General features: G+C 45.1%; 1 protein-coding gene across 2 annotated transcripts; it reads left to right on the top strand.

Annotated features, from left to right (window-relative positions):
• Positions 1-1210: 1210 nt before the first annotated feature.
• On the top strand, positions 1211-10441 carry FGF23 (fibroblast growth factor 23). Of its 2 annotated transcripts, XR_008993737.1 has the most exons (4): positions 1211-1505; positions 6766-6869; positions 8081-8730; positions 8826-10441. XR_008993737.1 is itself a non-coding variant. In XM_036908499.2 (3 exons), the coding sequence occupies exons 1-3, from the start codon at positions 1310-1312 to the stop codon at positions 8501-8503; spliced, it is 723 nt and encodes a 240-aa protein (XP_036764394.2). In that variant the 5' UTR covers positions 1211-1309; the 3' UTR covers positions 8504-10441. The 2 variants fall into 2 exon arrangements, 1 of the variants encoding a protein (XP_036764394.2); XM_036908499.2 differs by having other exon boundaries at positions 8081-10441.
• Positions 10442-15203: the final 4762 nt, after the last annotated feature.

The raw sequence follows: 15203 nt of genomic DNA, 5'->3' as shown, positions 1-15203 counted from the left end.
ACAAATGGCTCCTCTTTGCCTGCTTCTGTGTGACTGAACATCCCCTTCATGCTTTGTATGATGGTTACTTGTCTTTGATCTGCCTCCCCCCCGCGAGCTGGTGAGCTCCCTGAGGCAGAGTCACATCTTGCTCTCTCTTCCCTGACTCTTGATGTCTAGCTTGATGCCTGCCCATGGGATGCACTCAGTAAATGGGAAACTGGACGAGTAGCAGTCTCCTTGTGTGTGCGTTTTTCTGGTATGTGTTCAGTAGCTTGCTCCCCCTGGATTGCATATACTAGGACAGTCCCTCCACACCAGATGGGGCTTCCCAGGGGGGCACCCCTGTGAGTAGCATCAGCAAGAAAGCAACCAGTCTCTGGAGCCAGGCACCCAACAGACACTAACTGGTAGGACCCCCGGCCTGCCCCTCTGCTCCTGGGACCTTCCTGGGCTCGGATTGTCTGTACTTAGCCAGCATCTTCGCATCTTTGGAAGCTCCCTGAATTAGTCTCCATACTGTGAAGAGACCATGACACCAGTTTAGTTGCCCGAGATGGTCCAGACCAGGGAAACTGAGAAATCAGAGCTCAGCCTTGTATAAAGCAGCAGTGACCTCAAGGCCTTGTTTCCTTTCTTCCCATTTTGAAATTTTCCAAGATGACAACTTTAGCTTTTGTACCCTTGCCCCCAGCTCCTGTACCTTCATGAGGAAGGGGTCTCAGAGGACGCCACTTGCCTGATGTCCTGTATTATTTCTGTAGCCTTCAAAACACCCACCTAGTGTCGTGTGCAGAGAAGGCACTGGGTACATAGTTGCCGATTGGAATTAAAAGCACCCAAAAAACCAAAATGTGTAGACTCCATGGGAGATTAATTGCATAGGAGTCTGTTGACTGCAGGACTGAAGCTGGTATTTTTTTTCAGAACCGCTCACTGCCTTCACATTTCCTGGTGGAAGTGGGACAGGTCAACAGACAACCCAGAGTTGTAGATAACTTTTGCCCACACATCATTCATTTTTTAGAGCTTTGGCTTGAAATTGAGGGGTGTGTGTGTGTCTGGAATTGACGTGCCTTCCGTGAGCCTCAGAGGTCTCTGCACGCTCTTCAAATGGGCTGGTTACAACACAGAGGATGTGGACAGTGGAGTTTTTCCTGTTTGATGTCATACTGCTATCCTTTAAAAGTCTGAGGGAAAAAAGGAGGGACTCCAGCCTAGGATCCTGATGCCAGATACCCACACAGAAGAGGAGAAAAAGGCCAGCGCTGTGGATTCAGGGAGGCAGTGTCAGGTTTCAAGCTCTGCACTGTCCATTCCAAGAGGGGCCATGCAGGGGCCCTGCCTCGGGCTCTGGGTCTGTGTCCTGTGCTGTGCAGTCAGAGCCTATCCCAACGTGTCCCCACTACTTGGCTCCAGTTGGGGCGGCCTGACCCACCTGTACACGGCCACAGCCAGGAATAGTTACCACCTGCAAATCCACAAGGATGGCCGGGTGGACGGAGCACCCCATCAGACCGTCTACAGTGAGTAAGGGCTGCGTGCATCCTGGGAAGTAGGGGAGCACCTCTGCCCTCCACCTCCAAGGGTCTGGGGGGCCTTGGGTTAGACCAGAGGGCCAATCCAGCCTCCCTGTTTCTTGCCCAGTATCCACTTAGCATGTGTGTGCGTGTGTGTGTGTTCAAACCTTGGGAGAAGATTCTGCCACCTTGCTAATTAGGGTGCACTGATTTATCCCAATATAATTTCTATCTTAACTAAAATCCCTCTCTCCACAAGAGAAGCCACTTTCTTTTGGTCCTATCAAAGAGTCAAAGAATGTACAGAAAGAAAGGCAAGGAGGTTGAGAGGAAAAAAGCCAGATAGGTCAACAGACATGGAGTTTTAGCTCATGGACTCTGGACTGGGTTAGCAAGGGAGATTGTAAAGATTCCTGTATCAATCAGACCAAGGACTGGATTAGATGGACCGAGGGGCTCTTTCTAACTCTGAGCTCCTAGTATTTGGCCTCATAAAAATTCTCAGGAAGAATGTATTCAAGTCAGGTATGGTATCTTGGTGAGTCTGACCAAGTACAGGAACCATCCATGCATCCAACATGGGGCTTTGGAGGTAACATGAGTCGGTGATTCTTCTCTGAGGAGCCATAAGGTCCACTCAGTAACAAATCGAAGCAGCTGGGAACCCCTTGACATCAGGAGACAACTGGATTGTTTTTAGAGATGAGGTCTGTGGAAAGTTAGATCACAGTTCACAGCGGTCCATCAAGTAGTTATGATTCAAATGAAGGTCCCTTTGTGTGCACCTATATAAGGGATAATGGGATGGGAGGGAGGACGGGCGTTGGAAGACAAGGTCTTGTATTTCAGAAGAACGTGTTAAAAGTACTCTAAGGACACAGAAAATGAAAACTGATTCACAATAGATATAATTAAATGAATGAGACTAATCACAGTCTCTGTTTAAGTAAAGAAAATTTATAGGGATAAAAATTTGCCCTTTATTGTTGTAATAAAGTAATTGATAGTTTTGCCATGGCCTTGATATGTGCAAGGCATTTATTCTGCCAGGAATCAAAGGTCCTTAGATCAGGTGGCAAAGATATACGCACATGCAAAGCCAACAACGGATGGTGACAGAGGAGAGGTGGGAGAAAAGGCCCCTCCAAATACCACACAGGTTCCAGAATTCCAGGGGACACAGTAGGATTCGGGAGTTAAAACCTTTGAAGCTAAGTTTGAATCTAATGGCAAAAAATCTGAATATGACTGATGCACCCAAAGGGTTGCTCATTTCACTCACTGGATGTTGAACAGAACCTACAAGGTGTCTGTTACTATGCAAAGCTCAGTGATTGCAAAAGAAGATACAGCCCTTAAGGGCCTCACAGTCTTTCATCCCTTTTTGTCTCCCAGCTTGTTTTCAGACTTTTGGGCAACACACCTTTGCTCCTCTCTTGGAGGGCCACCCTCACTTCTTCTGCAGGAAGGCCAGTGATTTAAAATGTGAGAGAGTGAATTATGGTAAATGATTTTGATTCCTGTAGATGGAAAGGGTTGCATACAACTAGAGAATGCTTATAAAACTTGTCTCGAGCCATGGAATCTGTCCACTGAAAGGCAACCCCCCAAGATACGTCCTCCTGAGCAGGACTGAGAGGAGAGAGTGCCAGCTGACTACAGTGTGTGCAGCCCAGCCTCCCGAACAGGCAGCCCGAAAGGGAGAACTTTTTCCTCAAATATCCACCAGCATCGGGCCCAGAGCAGGCTCTGAGTACTACATGGAATAAATTAAAATAACTGAGAAGCAGCAAAATGAAATTGACTTATTCAGATTTTTTTAATGGAAATGTGATTTGCTAAGCATTGTGTCCCTGGAAATCAACACAAAGCTATGGAAGGCCACTCAAGTCAGGGTGGTGGCAGAGAGACCTACATTTCCTAGTTATATACTGTATATATATATTGTACTCCAGATCAGTTATTGCATGCATCACCCCAATTTATACACTAAGATAAAAAGTTAAATAAAGGAAAGAGGAAACCCTGATGCATGTGAGTAGGTAGCACAACTAATTAACAGACAGGGAAGGATTTGAAATGACCTCGGTGAATTTACATAAAGCCATGCTTTTACACGGATGCAAAAGTGGGGTTGGTTTTTTCCTTCCTCATTAATTATATGTTTCCAGTGAAATCTGGTTCATTTGATTATTATGCTTTAGGAAATTCTTGATTTATAGTTGAATGCCCAACCCACCTCTGGGTTAGTAGTCTTTGTGAAATTATCTACCTACAAAATTCTGTCACTTCTCTTGGGACCCCCAGCACTGATATCAGGGATCCAATCTGATGTCTGTGTCTCCGTCCTGCTACTACAAAAAAGGCCGCCCTCCCGCACCCCAAAATCCCCATTTTGTAGAAACAGCAGAAAAGAAATGCTTATGGCCCCTGGTTAATGTCACTTCCCACAGAGTCCCCACTGGCACTTCTTTACCTGAAGCTGAATTACTCTCAGGCTCTTTAATATTGCAAAATATTCACCTATCATCTTATTTATCATTTACTGGCTGTGAGATAGAGCACAGCAGATAATTTTCTACTTCTACAGCAGAGGCTGAGGCCAAGTGGCAATAGTAAAACTTACTCGCATTGAGAAAGTGCTTTTATAGTGGTTACAAATATTATCTCATTACATCCTCAAGGGACCAAATGAGATAAATGATTCCACTAAATATGAGAACGCAAAGGTTAAAGAACTTAAATAACTGGCTCACAGTCACATAGGTAGCAAATGACCTAGGGGACACCCTGACCCCAACCCCACGCTCCTTCCAGCGTCAATGCACAGATTGCCGCCGTCACTGACAGAAATGTCCGTTAAGCCTGCATGGTTCCAACAGACTGTGGTTCCAGCCGCCAGTGATTGGTGCCTTCCTTCTGCTGAATTCTGCCCTAGAATCTGTGCCGAAGGTGAAAACATGCTTCTGAAACTGCAGAGGGAAGACAATCTGTCTCTTATGTTTTCTGAACTTTCACACTGGCTCATGTTGATTTGATTCAAGCCTGTGCGTCCTCCACAGCAGCTGCTCACTGATCCTCTGCAGCCTCTTTCCGCTGGGATTGGCCCTGGCCACCAGCAGCCCATGTGCCACGCACTGCCTGCACGGGCTGCCAAAGCCCAGGCTTGTCCTAAATGACAGGTCGGTGCACACCGTGCAATGCCTGTCATTTGCTCAGCCCATTGGTGTCACTTGTCCAACCACTGTCCCATCATAACTCGAATTTGATTCTAATAGTCAAGTAGGCAGGGCAGCCATTCTTATTCTCTTTGCACAACAGAGGAAGCCAAGACCAGAGCAATAACTTGCCGGAGCCACAAAGCCCATATGTGGCAGAATTAGGACCAGAACCCCAGCACCCTGGTTCCTGCTTCCTGGTTCAGCGTCCCTACTTTGGCCACTGAAGGGCAGTGCACCGTGGGCTTCTTGTGGCTGCAGCATGTATTTTAGCCCTCAATTCTGTAATGATTTCTGTGGGAGGCCGGCCACAAGGTCACAGGAAGAGGGTGTTAGAGTCACTACCCTGAGAGTGAATCCTGCCTTCACTTCCTTATCACTTAAATTGGGATGTGGCTACCGCCAATATTAATACTAATCTAACAATGTAATAGTTATTTGGAGAACTAAAAATACCTAAAGTACTTCAAGCCCGACCACTCAAGAAGTTACTAAGTATAATCTTTTCCTAGTTAGACTGAAAATTCATAGGGACAGAAATGGGTTCTTGCCTGTTCCTTGTGTTTTTCTCAGGGCCTACCACAGAATTAGCCATGTATTTGAGATGCATAGGCCAACACTGTTATGAAGTGATTTAAACATCTGTACCTCCCATATGCCACCTCATTTCCAGAAGCTTCCTTCAAGGCTAACCCCCGGACAACTTTGACACAAATTACCTTTAGTCTTTGGCCCTCTTCCTTCTCTTCTTTCTAGGCTTGCTCCCACCCCTACCCCTTTGTCCCATGTCATTCTGATTTCAGTCCATATCAGCCTCCACTCAGCCGGGGTCTGAGTATTGCCTGCTTACTCTTGTAGTGAGCCTGCATCGGGGGAGACGAGGGGAGGACGTGGGCTGTAAATCTCCCCATGAGGCTCCACCACTCCATGGGCCCACACGCTGGGCATTTACAACCTCTCCACACTGCATTTCTGGAAGAGGGATTCGAACCCCTGACCAGGCTACTTCCCTGGGGGCTGTGAGGCTGAATGAGATGCACACAGAAATTCAGTGGCAAGCCAGTGGAAATGGCACCCAAAGACTTAAATAAATTGTTTTTAACAGAAAATGCCAGATAATTAAACAGGCTTTAGGGAGGAAGTCTTGCGGAACTGTACCCTTGCTGCAAAACAGAAAGCTTTAGACTTTATTTAACTAGTCATTGGTACTTGTTAAATTGCCAGTCCTCATGGTGTGGACAAAGGGATCACACTTAAACCAGTTAGCATTTAAAGGGTAGGTAGTATGTATTGTTTCAGGCCCTTGTAGGAGACTAGGTTTTGAGCGGGGACATTGGAAGACCATGAGAGACTGCACGGGAGGGGACACCAGCAAATGAGAAAAGGACAAAGAACAGCAATGAAGATCCAAGAAGAAATTACCTTTATCCCTGCTATCTAGTCATCATGGAAAAATAAAACCCTCTTCCCCTAAGTAGCTCACTTTTGGGAGGCACTAGAGATGGAAACTTAGATTATATAGAAATTATAGCATGATGTGCAGGCTATAGTAGAGGTGCAGGCATTGCACTGAGGGAATGGAGAGAAAAGATCAATTAGTTGTGCTTAAGGAGACTAGGAATGTCTTCATAGACATCTGAGCCTGGCCTTGAAGGACAGGTCACCTCAATAAGCAGTGAGGGGACAGGAAGAGCAATTCCAATACAGTTCCTGACCCTCATTGGGTGTAGACTGATGTGTCTCTGCTATGGCACAGCTACATAGGTGGAGAATCAGGCTCCACATACAGGCTGGACCCTTGCAAGACATCTCGGCATAGATTGACAAATCACAAAAGCAGAAGGCTTGGGAGAAGGTGACTATAAGCATTAAGAGGTATTAGTCGGGCAAGGGGGCAAAAAAAGACAGTCCAGGCAGAGAGAAATGTGTCCAGGACAAAAGAAAGCCCTCTAAAATCATTCAAGGGGGTTTCACGAAGGTGGGTTTCCAGGAAGTGCTCGAGGGGGGAAGGTGCAGCCCATTTTTGACTTGAGTGCTTTTCTCCATAGGTGCCCTGCTGATCCGATCGGAGGATGCAGGATTTGTGGTGATAACAGGTGTGATGAGTAGGAGATACCTCTGTATGGACTTCAGAGGCAACATATTTGGATCAGTGAGTTTCTTTCTGTGCCAGTCACCATTTGCAAATAATGTCTTAAACAGAACACAGACGTTTACAGTTAAAGATTCCATTTGCAGTGTTCTTGGGTGATGTTTTCACTGAGCACTTGGTCAGTCTAAGTAGGACATGCTCAGGTTTCTACAGCTGGGGTTCAAACCCAAGCAGTCCATCCTGGAGCCTGGCTCTTAGCCTCTAGTGTGAACAGTCTGTTGGTACCCATTTGTATTGAGCACAACACCTTGTATGGAGGGCCCCTAGTGGTGCACACTCGTGTTGCAAAGTGCATTAGGAAGGGTGGAAGCTACTGATGTCTCCTGATTCTGTTACGAGACCTCCTTGACTTTGGACCAGTCCCCTTACTTCTCTAATCATCAGTTTCCTCCCCTGGAAAAAGTGAAGTGGGATGGACTGTGTGCCCTGTGGGTCTCACTCCAATTAAACACCAAAAATTCATTATTTCCAACCCAATTGAGATAGCATGTTGCTCAGATTGGGAAGCAAAGGATTTCCCAAACTACAGGCATAGTCTGCAGGACTCAGATTGCACAATAGCAGGTCTCCTTCTCTCAGGAGCCCCGTAGCCCCAGACAGACCCCTTGGGAGTTCCGTGACAGTGACTTTCTGGTTTGCTTACCCAGGGTCCCAGCACCTACAACAGTGTCTGGCCCAGGGTAGATAAATATCTATTGAACAAACACAGACATTAAAAAGTAAGTATCTGTTGACCCCACATAGGCACACAGTCCTCCTCTGTCACACACGAGTCTAAGGATTAAATGAAATAGTATGTGCAGGCCCCAGCAGGCGCTCGGGAGCTCCCAGTACTCACGAGTGGCAGAGTCAGGGCGCAAACCTAGGTCCCGGGGCCCAAGTTCATGTCCTTAGTTCCCAGACTCCGCTACCTCTCTGATTGGGCACCTCCGTGAGGTTTGAGCGGCCCCGCCCCCCTCGCCAGGGGCGGAGGCGCACCCAAGCCAGCTTCGAGCTCCAAGGGGTTCCAAGAGGCAGAGCGCGGGAAGGACCAGGTGGCGCTTCAGTTCACCCTCCCTCCAGCGGGACCACGAAGCGGCCTGGGCGCCGAGGCCCGGGGCGCCCCTCCCTGCGGGTGGGAACTGCGTCGGGGCCGGGGGCGCACTGGCCCGGCCTATCGCCGGAGAGGCGGCCCCCGGCCGGGGCGCGCTCAGCGGACGCTTGCCTTGCAGCTGCACTTCAGCCCCGACAGCTGCCGCTTCCTGCAGCGCACGCTGGAGAACGGCTACGACGTGTACCACTCACCGCAGCACCGCTTCCTCGTCAGCCTGGGCCGCGCCAAGCGCGCCTTCCTGCCCGGCACCAACCCGCCGCCCTACTCGCAGTTCCTGTCGCGCAGGAACGAGGTCCCGCTGCTGCACTTCAGCACGGCGCGGCCGCGGCGCCACACGCGCGGGGCCGAGGACGCGGCGCGCGACCCGCTGAGCGTGCTGAAGCCGCTGCCGCGCGCCACCGCCGCGCCCGCCTCCTGCTCGCACGAGCTGCCCAGCGCCGAGGACAACCGCGTGCTGGCCGGCGACCCGCTGGGGGTGCTCCGCGGCCACAGGGGCGGCGCGCGCGCGGAGCGGTGCCACCCCTTCCCCCGGGTCGCCTAGCCCGCCGGAGGGCAGCCCTGCAGCCCGCCTTCCAGGGAAGGACACCGACTCCAAGGGCCCCGCTGCCTTGTCGGCCCCGGAAGGGCGGGGTGGGGTCCCGAATCAGCTGCTTCCCTCTGCTCCGCCCCCGGGGGCCCGTGGGCATCTCCCTTCGAGGCCGAGTGAGGAGCTTTCACCGTCTTCCTGCCCCTCTTAGGCCGCCTGTCTGAATTAAGAATCCCCCCTAGGTGAGCGAGAAACTTGCCCGTGTGTGCGGAGGAGAGAAGGGATTCCCACCCGCTAACCGCTGCTTTCCCTTCCTTCTGCCTCTCTTCTTAATCAGCATTAGCATTGAGAACAAAGCAATGGCTCAGTGAGTTTGCTCCTCGGGAAGGTGAAGGGAGAGCCGGTACCAGCAGCAACTCCCCTGCTCCCCGCGTTTATCTGCCTGGACCCTGTGGGCATTTGACTTTGCAACCTTGGCCTGGGGCATTAACAGCTGAACTGGAGAAACTGATGACACTCCGAGTCGCGCACACCTGTGCTTTTCCCTGAGCTGCTCCGGAGAGGAGCTGTCCAAAAGACTGGGGGCAGGACGGTCAAAACCTAACCACTGGATGCTCAGAGAACTGAGGCAGAAATCGACCTTCCTCCAAGGTGGGCGCCCTCGCCATGCCCGCTCCCTTTAAGCAGCCGGAGCCAGAGGGCCGAAAATGACCTGGCTCTGTTCCCAAGTGGTCCATGATAGAGCCCCGGCCCGGCCCCTTCTTTGGCTTTAGGGAATTTGGCTTGAGCAGTTTTGGTATCAGCTCAAGGAAATCTACCCTGTTAGGAAATGGGAATAAATTTTCAAAGTGGAAATAAATTCGAACCCTCCTAAGAGGCATTCAGTTAAGTCTCTGCCTCCAGGTTGAGTAATATCCACTCTGAATGAATTACATCCAAGGAGAGGACTTTGAGCCACTGACTGCTCTGGTTAGGTTTTCTGTAGCCTGGCAAATTGTGTCATTTTGTGTATGTGAAGTGGCATCAAGGACACAGGACAAGTCCAATAACCAAGGATCAATGTGTAGCAATTATGCAAAGCCCACCTGCCAGCTTTTCACTGTGGTCTCTGCTGCCCCACAGCAGTGCCTAGGGAGTCAGCTAAAACACTCCTCAGCTGACGTGTCTGGATCTTGATCCCCTTGGAAATTCTGGGGGCATTAAATGAAGACAGTTTTCAGTTCCAGAGCCCCAGTACTACCCTCAGGAAAAACCACCTCCAAATGCCAAACAGCTGAGGAGCCCAGACAGGAGGGCTGATGCTCAGACCTCACCCTAGCCCAATCCTGGGACTTGTCTTCCTACAAGTGGGTCCCATTTTCCTACCTCTATTTCAGTGGTCACCTAAAGAGCAGAATATTACCAAGCAAAGTAGAAAACAACAGCTTCTTCCAAATCACCTTTTTTTTTCTACTGCCATCATGTACCCAATGTTAGACATTGGTGCATTCTTTTTACTTAAACTTTGGATAGCTGTTTCTGCCTCATGGTTTTAAGCTGAACCTGAAGGATTTTGTTCCTATTCTGAAATACTAAAACTGTGTATAATACTATATAGCAGTGTGTGGCAATTATTTTCTTTATATGGTTTTCATTTCCCACTGGAGATATTATTCTGTACAAAAGCTAGTGGAAGGTCCTCAATACTGATCACTCCATGGAAAATCCCAAAAGGACTTTGGTAGAAAGCTGGTTGTAATCTCACAAACTCAATGCCACTTACCAGGGGTTTTCTCTTTGGCAGAGCCATGGTAGCCCCCCAAGTTTCCTATATCCCTTTGCATGTGGCAATATTTATTTATTTATTTGGAAGATTTTTGCCTATTGCTCTATATTTATAGATATTTATAAAGATGTAACCCCACTTTTCTCCTTTCTTCTGTTTGAAAGAAAAATAAAATTTATCTCAGCTTCTTTTAGCTTTTTCTGTGTATTAATATATAAAGCATGTTAGAATATGGTCATATAAGGGATTGTGGGAGGGGAGCATTGAAAATACTCAGAGAAAGCAAAGTGAAAAATATCAGCATTTCAAAATATTAAAAATTTTTCCATTCATAAATAGACTCAGCAATTTTTATTGATTCAGACAGAATTAATGAAAACAAGGAAAATTATCTTTTATCAGTTTTGGGTTTCTGATCACTCTAGCTCTAAAATGTTTCCCTTAAAGAATTATTTTTTATTTAAGAAATACCCAGACACAACTACATCAGTATCCCAGTAAACCAGATGTGATATATACTGAAGACACACAGTATTACTGCCCTGTGCTCATCATAGGATACCAAAATACTGAATTTATATGTCTTCTCTTTCTGAAGCTGGTGTCCCTAGAATTCTTGCTTCTCTCTCTGATGAGCTGTCAAAACACAGGAACAAAGATGCCTCTTACATTACGCATTTACATCTCTCTGTGTGCAAATGTGCATCAGCTCAAGCCTACAATTACTTTTTCATGACCTGACTTTTGCTATCAGCTTCTCCCTTTCACAATTAATGTAAAAACTTAGTATAGGGTTCACTATTTTGACTGGTGCTCAAATGACCTTCTGACAAAGTCTATTAAGGGGATTGTCTTCTGGTTATGTCCCTCTAAGAGTCTGAGTACCAGTCTTCCATACTGTACATTAGAGAAGGGTGACAGCCATCAGGATAGATACAGGAGTACGGGACAAATGCCACATTTCTTTGATCACATAAAGGAGACTTATTATTGTTTTAAAAGTTCTTTTTCAAAACAGATACTTGGCTTCTGTTTATAAAGTTTATCTCTCTATTGTATTTCTGACATAAAAGGCAGAAAGGGCAAGTGATTCTCAGTTTTATTTCTGGCCCAAATGATTTTAAAAGCCGATAACCCATAAAAACGGAGTTGTTCCATTTTCTACAGAATTAAATCCTGTAGAGAAAAAAGTTGTCCTGTGGGCATTTCCCTTCCACAAGCTTGGAAGAGTTCCTTTGTCCATGAAAGTTCTCTCAAAAAGGAAAACAAAATGCTATTTAACACAACAGATTTAATGGGATGAGGATGGGAGAAAGAGAAGAAAAATGTGTATATTATCATATGTACACATATGGTGAGTTTTATGATATGTTATATACATCTGGCTGTTGGAAATTAACCATAGGCAGGTTTTCCTGTATTTAAAGCCAAATCTTTACCTTGCCTATAGAATTATAAATCCTTGCAGGATACAGGTATCATCACAACCATAGACATATTTGTATACTTAATGTTTATACCCTTTAGTACATCGTATCTAACTTAACACTTATAACCACATAGCTTCCACTTCCAGCGTGACAGAGTAAATTGTACTTGAGTTGCTATCCTGCTGAAACAACTATAAAACAAAATATATGAGGCAGTTGTTCTCAGGCATGGAGTAGTGCAAGACTACAGTCTTTGGAGAAGAGACATTTACAAATTAAGTCCCATGATCATCTAATCTCTCTGCCTTAGGAATGCTTGGCGGGGAGATGGAACTCAGGGGGCTCACTGAGCTGACAGAGCAGCTGGATAGTGTGGAGCAGGGCAGCTGAGAAGAGGAAGTTATACAAAGGGCAGATTTCAGAGGTCTGTATGAGCATTCCCTGCAGGCCTCTGGCCAAGGACTGAGCTACATATGCACAGGTAAGGACGCAGCAAGACCTAGCAAGGGTCATCTGCTACAGAGCTGGGAGATGACAGCAAATGGTCAGAAGGCCACAAATGGCTGAGAAACATCATGAATCCAGCTAAGCCATAGTAAAGAGACTCACTGAGTGCACCATTATTTAACTGAGACCATAGGAAGGCCTTCTCTTGGAAGTAAGGACTGAGCCCCAAAGGGATACACTCTAAAACTAATTTCATAATTGAAATAGGCCTGCTCTAACAGAATTATACCAACTCTGACAAGACAACAATGATCTGCCACTAATTTAACTGTCTGCCAGAAGAAAATTAAACATACTTTAAAGGAAGATGACATAACACAGATGCAATGAATGGTATCATCCACACGCCATGAGAATAAGCGAGGGGAAATGGCTCCCAGTCAAGAGAACGGCATTCACGAGAACCTGCCCATACATGCCACCGATGTTAAGATTGGCCGGCAGGGACTCTGAAGCAGCTATTACAAATATGCGTAAGGGTTTTAAAGGGAAGCATGATAAAAAGGAACAAACAGATCAGGAATCTCAGGAGATAAAGGAAATTTTTTAAAAATCTATCATTGTAAAATACACTGTCTGAAATGAAAAATGAATTAAATGGGTTTAATAGTAGATTGGAGATGAAAGAAGAAATAGCCATGTAGTATAAAAAGTATGTTATCTAATCTTAAGAACAAAGAATATGTTTAAAAAATGACCAGAGTCTTAGCGATCTGTGGGACAATATCAAACTTTCCAAAATATGTGTAAGTAGACTCCCAAAAGGACGGGGCAGAAAAAGTTGAGGAGTAAGAAATATTTGAGGATAAAATGGCTGAGCTTTCCCCCAAATTTTTGAAAAATGAATGTGCTAACACAAGAAGCTCAGTAAGTCTTAAGTAAGATAAACACAAAACCCACACTTAGGTATATCACAGTCAAACTGCTGGAAATCAAAGATAAATCTCAAAAGCTGCTGTAGAAAGACATCATTTTACATACAGGTAAACTCAGTGATAAGAATTATGGCTGATTTCTCATCATAAACAATGGAAGCCATAAAACAATGGGATGGTATGTTGGAAAGGTTAAAAGAAAATAAGTTATCTATCTACTCGGAATTATAGATCCAGCAAAAACTCCTACAAAGGTGTGTGTGTTGGGAGTGAGGGAGGCTGAAAGCTAAGTAAAAATGGAGAGAACTGATTCCCAGGCTGAAAAGGAGTAATAGCCTATGGAAAAACTATAGGAAAGAAAGAAGAGCACCAGAAATAGTAAACAAGTAAGTAAACAAGTATAGATAGATGGATAGATACATAGATATATATACATATTATACTTTCTTCCCTTGGTTTTGTTAAAATGTCACTTAAAGCAAAAATTAATAGTACTGTGGGGTTTATAATATATGTAGGTATAATACATATGGCATAATTACCATACAAGATGGGAAGGGTAAGTAAAACAAGACAGTTGTAAGATTTTAATCCTGTAGGTGAGAATCGTACAAAATGAACCCTGTGATAAGAATATCACATATTGTAATTCTTAAGGTAACCACAATAATAACAATACAAAGAGGTATTGACAAAAAGCCGAAAGTATTAAAAGATAATAGTTAAAAAAAAAATCAACTGTCCTAAAAGAAGGAAGAAAAGGAAGAATATCAAACTTTCCAAATAAAAATGAGCAGCAAATTATCTATAAAAATCAGATGAGCCCAGCAGAAAAATGACAGACTAAATCCAATCATATCCATAATTGCGTCATATATAAATAAAACAGTACAACTAAAGGCAGGAATGTTCAGACTGGATTAAATAAAAATACCCAACTACATGTGTTTATAAAAATGTAATAGAAAATAATGGAAAGATATTGTATTAGTTTGCTAGGACTGTCATAACAAAATCCCATAGTTTAGGTGCTTAAACAACAGAAATTAATTTTCTCAGAGTTCTGGAGGCCAGAAATCCAAAATCAAGATGTCAGCAGGTTTCCTTCCTGAGGCCTCTCACCTTTACTTAGAGATGGCCGCCTTCTTGATGCATCTTTACATGGTCTTCTCTGTGCACATGCATCCCTGGTGTCTCTCAGTATGTCCAAATTTCCTCTTCCTTTAAATACACCAGATTGGATTAGGGTGCCCTGTCATGTTAACTTACTTGCATCCTTAAAGGCACAATTACAGCTGCCTTCAGAGTTACCTGGGCTAGAGCTCCAACACATGGTTTTATGGGGACACAATTCAGTCCCTAACAGACATAAGCAGTGAAAAGGGTAAGCATGAGAAATATGGGCTTACTATAATAATAGCATACAATACAGTCTTCAAGATAAGGAATATTGCCATAGGTAAAGAGGAACATAAAAATTATAAGTATGTTTCTAAAAACAAAGTAACAAAACTCATGAAGCAAAATGAGAAAATCAAAGGCAGAAATAGATGAGTACAAGTCTTAGCTGGAAATGTGAACGTGCTTTCTCAGTAACTGAGTGAGCAAGTAGGCAAAAAGCAAGGACAGAGATATCTGAGCAACACTATGAACAAACTTTACACAGTTTACATTTATAGTACACTAAACCCAACAACTACAGAATATACTCTTTCCAAGTACATATGGAATGTCCATCCAGAGAGAGCATATACTGGACCAATAAACAAGTCTCAAAACAATTCAGAAGTCCAAAATCTTACAGAGAAAAATAAATGATCAAATAAACAAATAAATAGGGGAGAAGAGTCCACTCTCTCAGGCAGAATTCCAGTTTATATGGATACTCTGTCCTCAAGAAGGAGAGCATAAATCCCTGCTGTACAGAGTGACTTCCTTCCAAAGGTTACGTATGTTAAGGGAGAAAAAAAGAGTACCCTTTCACTGGGAAAAAAAAGTGGAGAAACCTCACAGACACTCCCTCAGTTAAGTGGTCAAGGTCAATGTCAAAATCAACAGTCAATCAAATGAAGTAAGTCACGTTGATAACATGTACTCTTGATAGGATGTGGTAAGAACGATGCATTGCATCTGTGCTC

This window comes from Manis pentadactyla, chromosome 14 (assembly GCF_030020395.1).
Source record: "Manis pentadactyla isolate mManPen7 chromosome 14, mManPen7.hap1, whole genome shotgun sequence".
Classification (NCBI taxonomy): Eukaryota; Metazoa; Chordata; class Mammalia; order Pholidota; family Manidae; genus Manis; species Manis pentadactyla.
The sequence above is the reverse complement of the archived record's forward strand: the minus strand, read 5'-3'. Positions and strand labels throughout refer to the sequence as shown.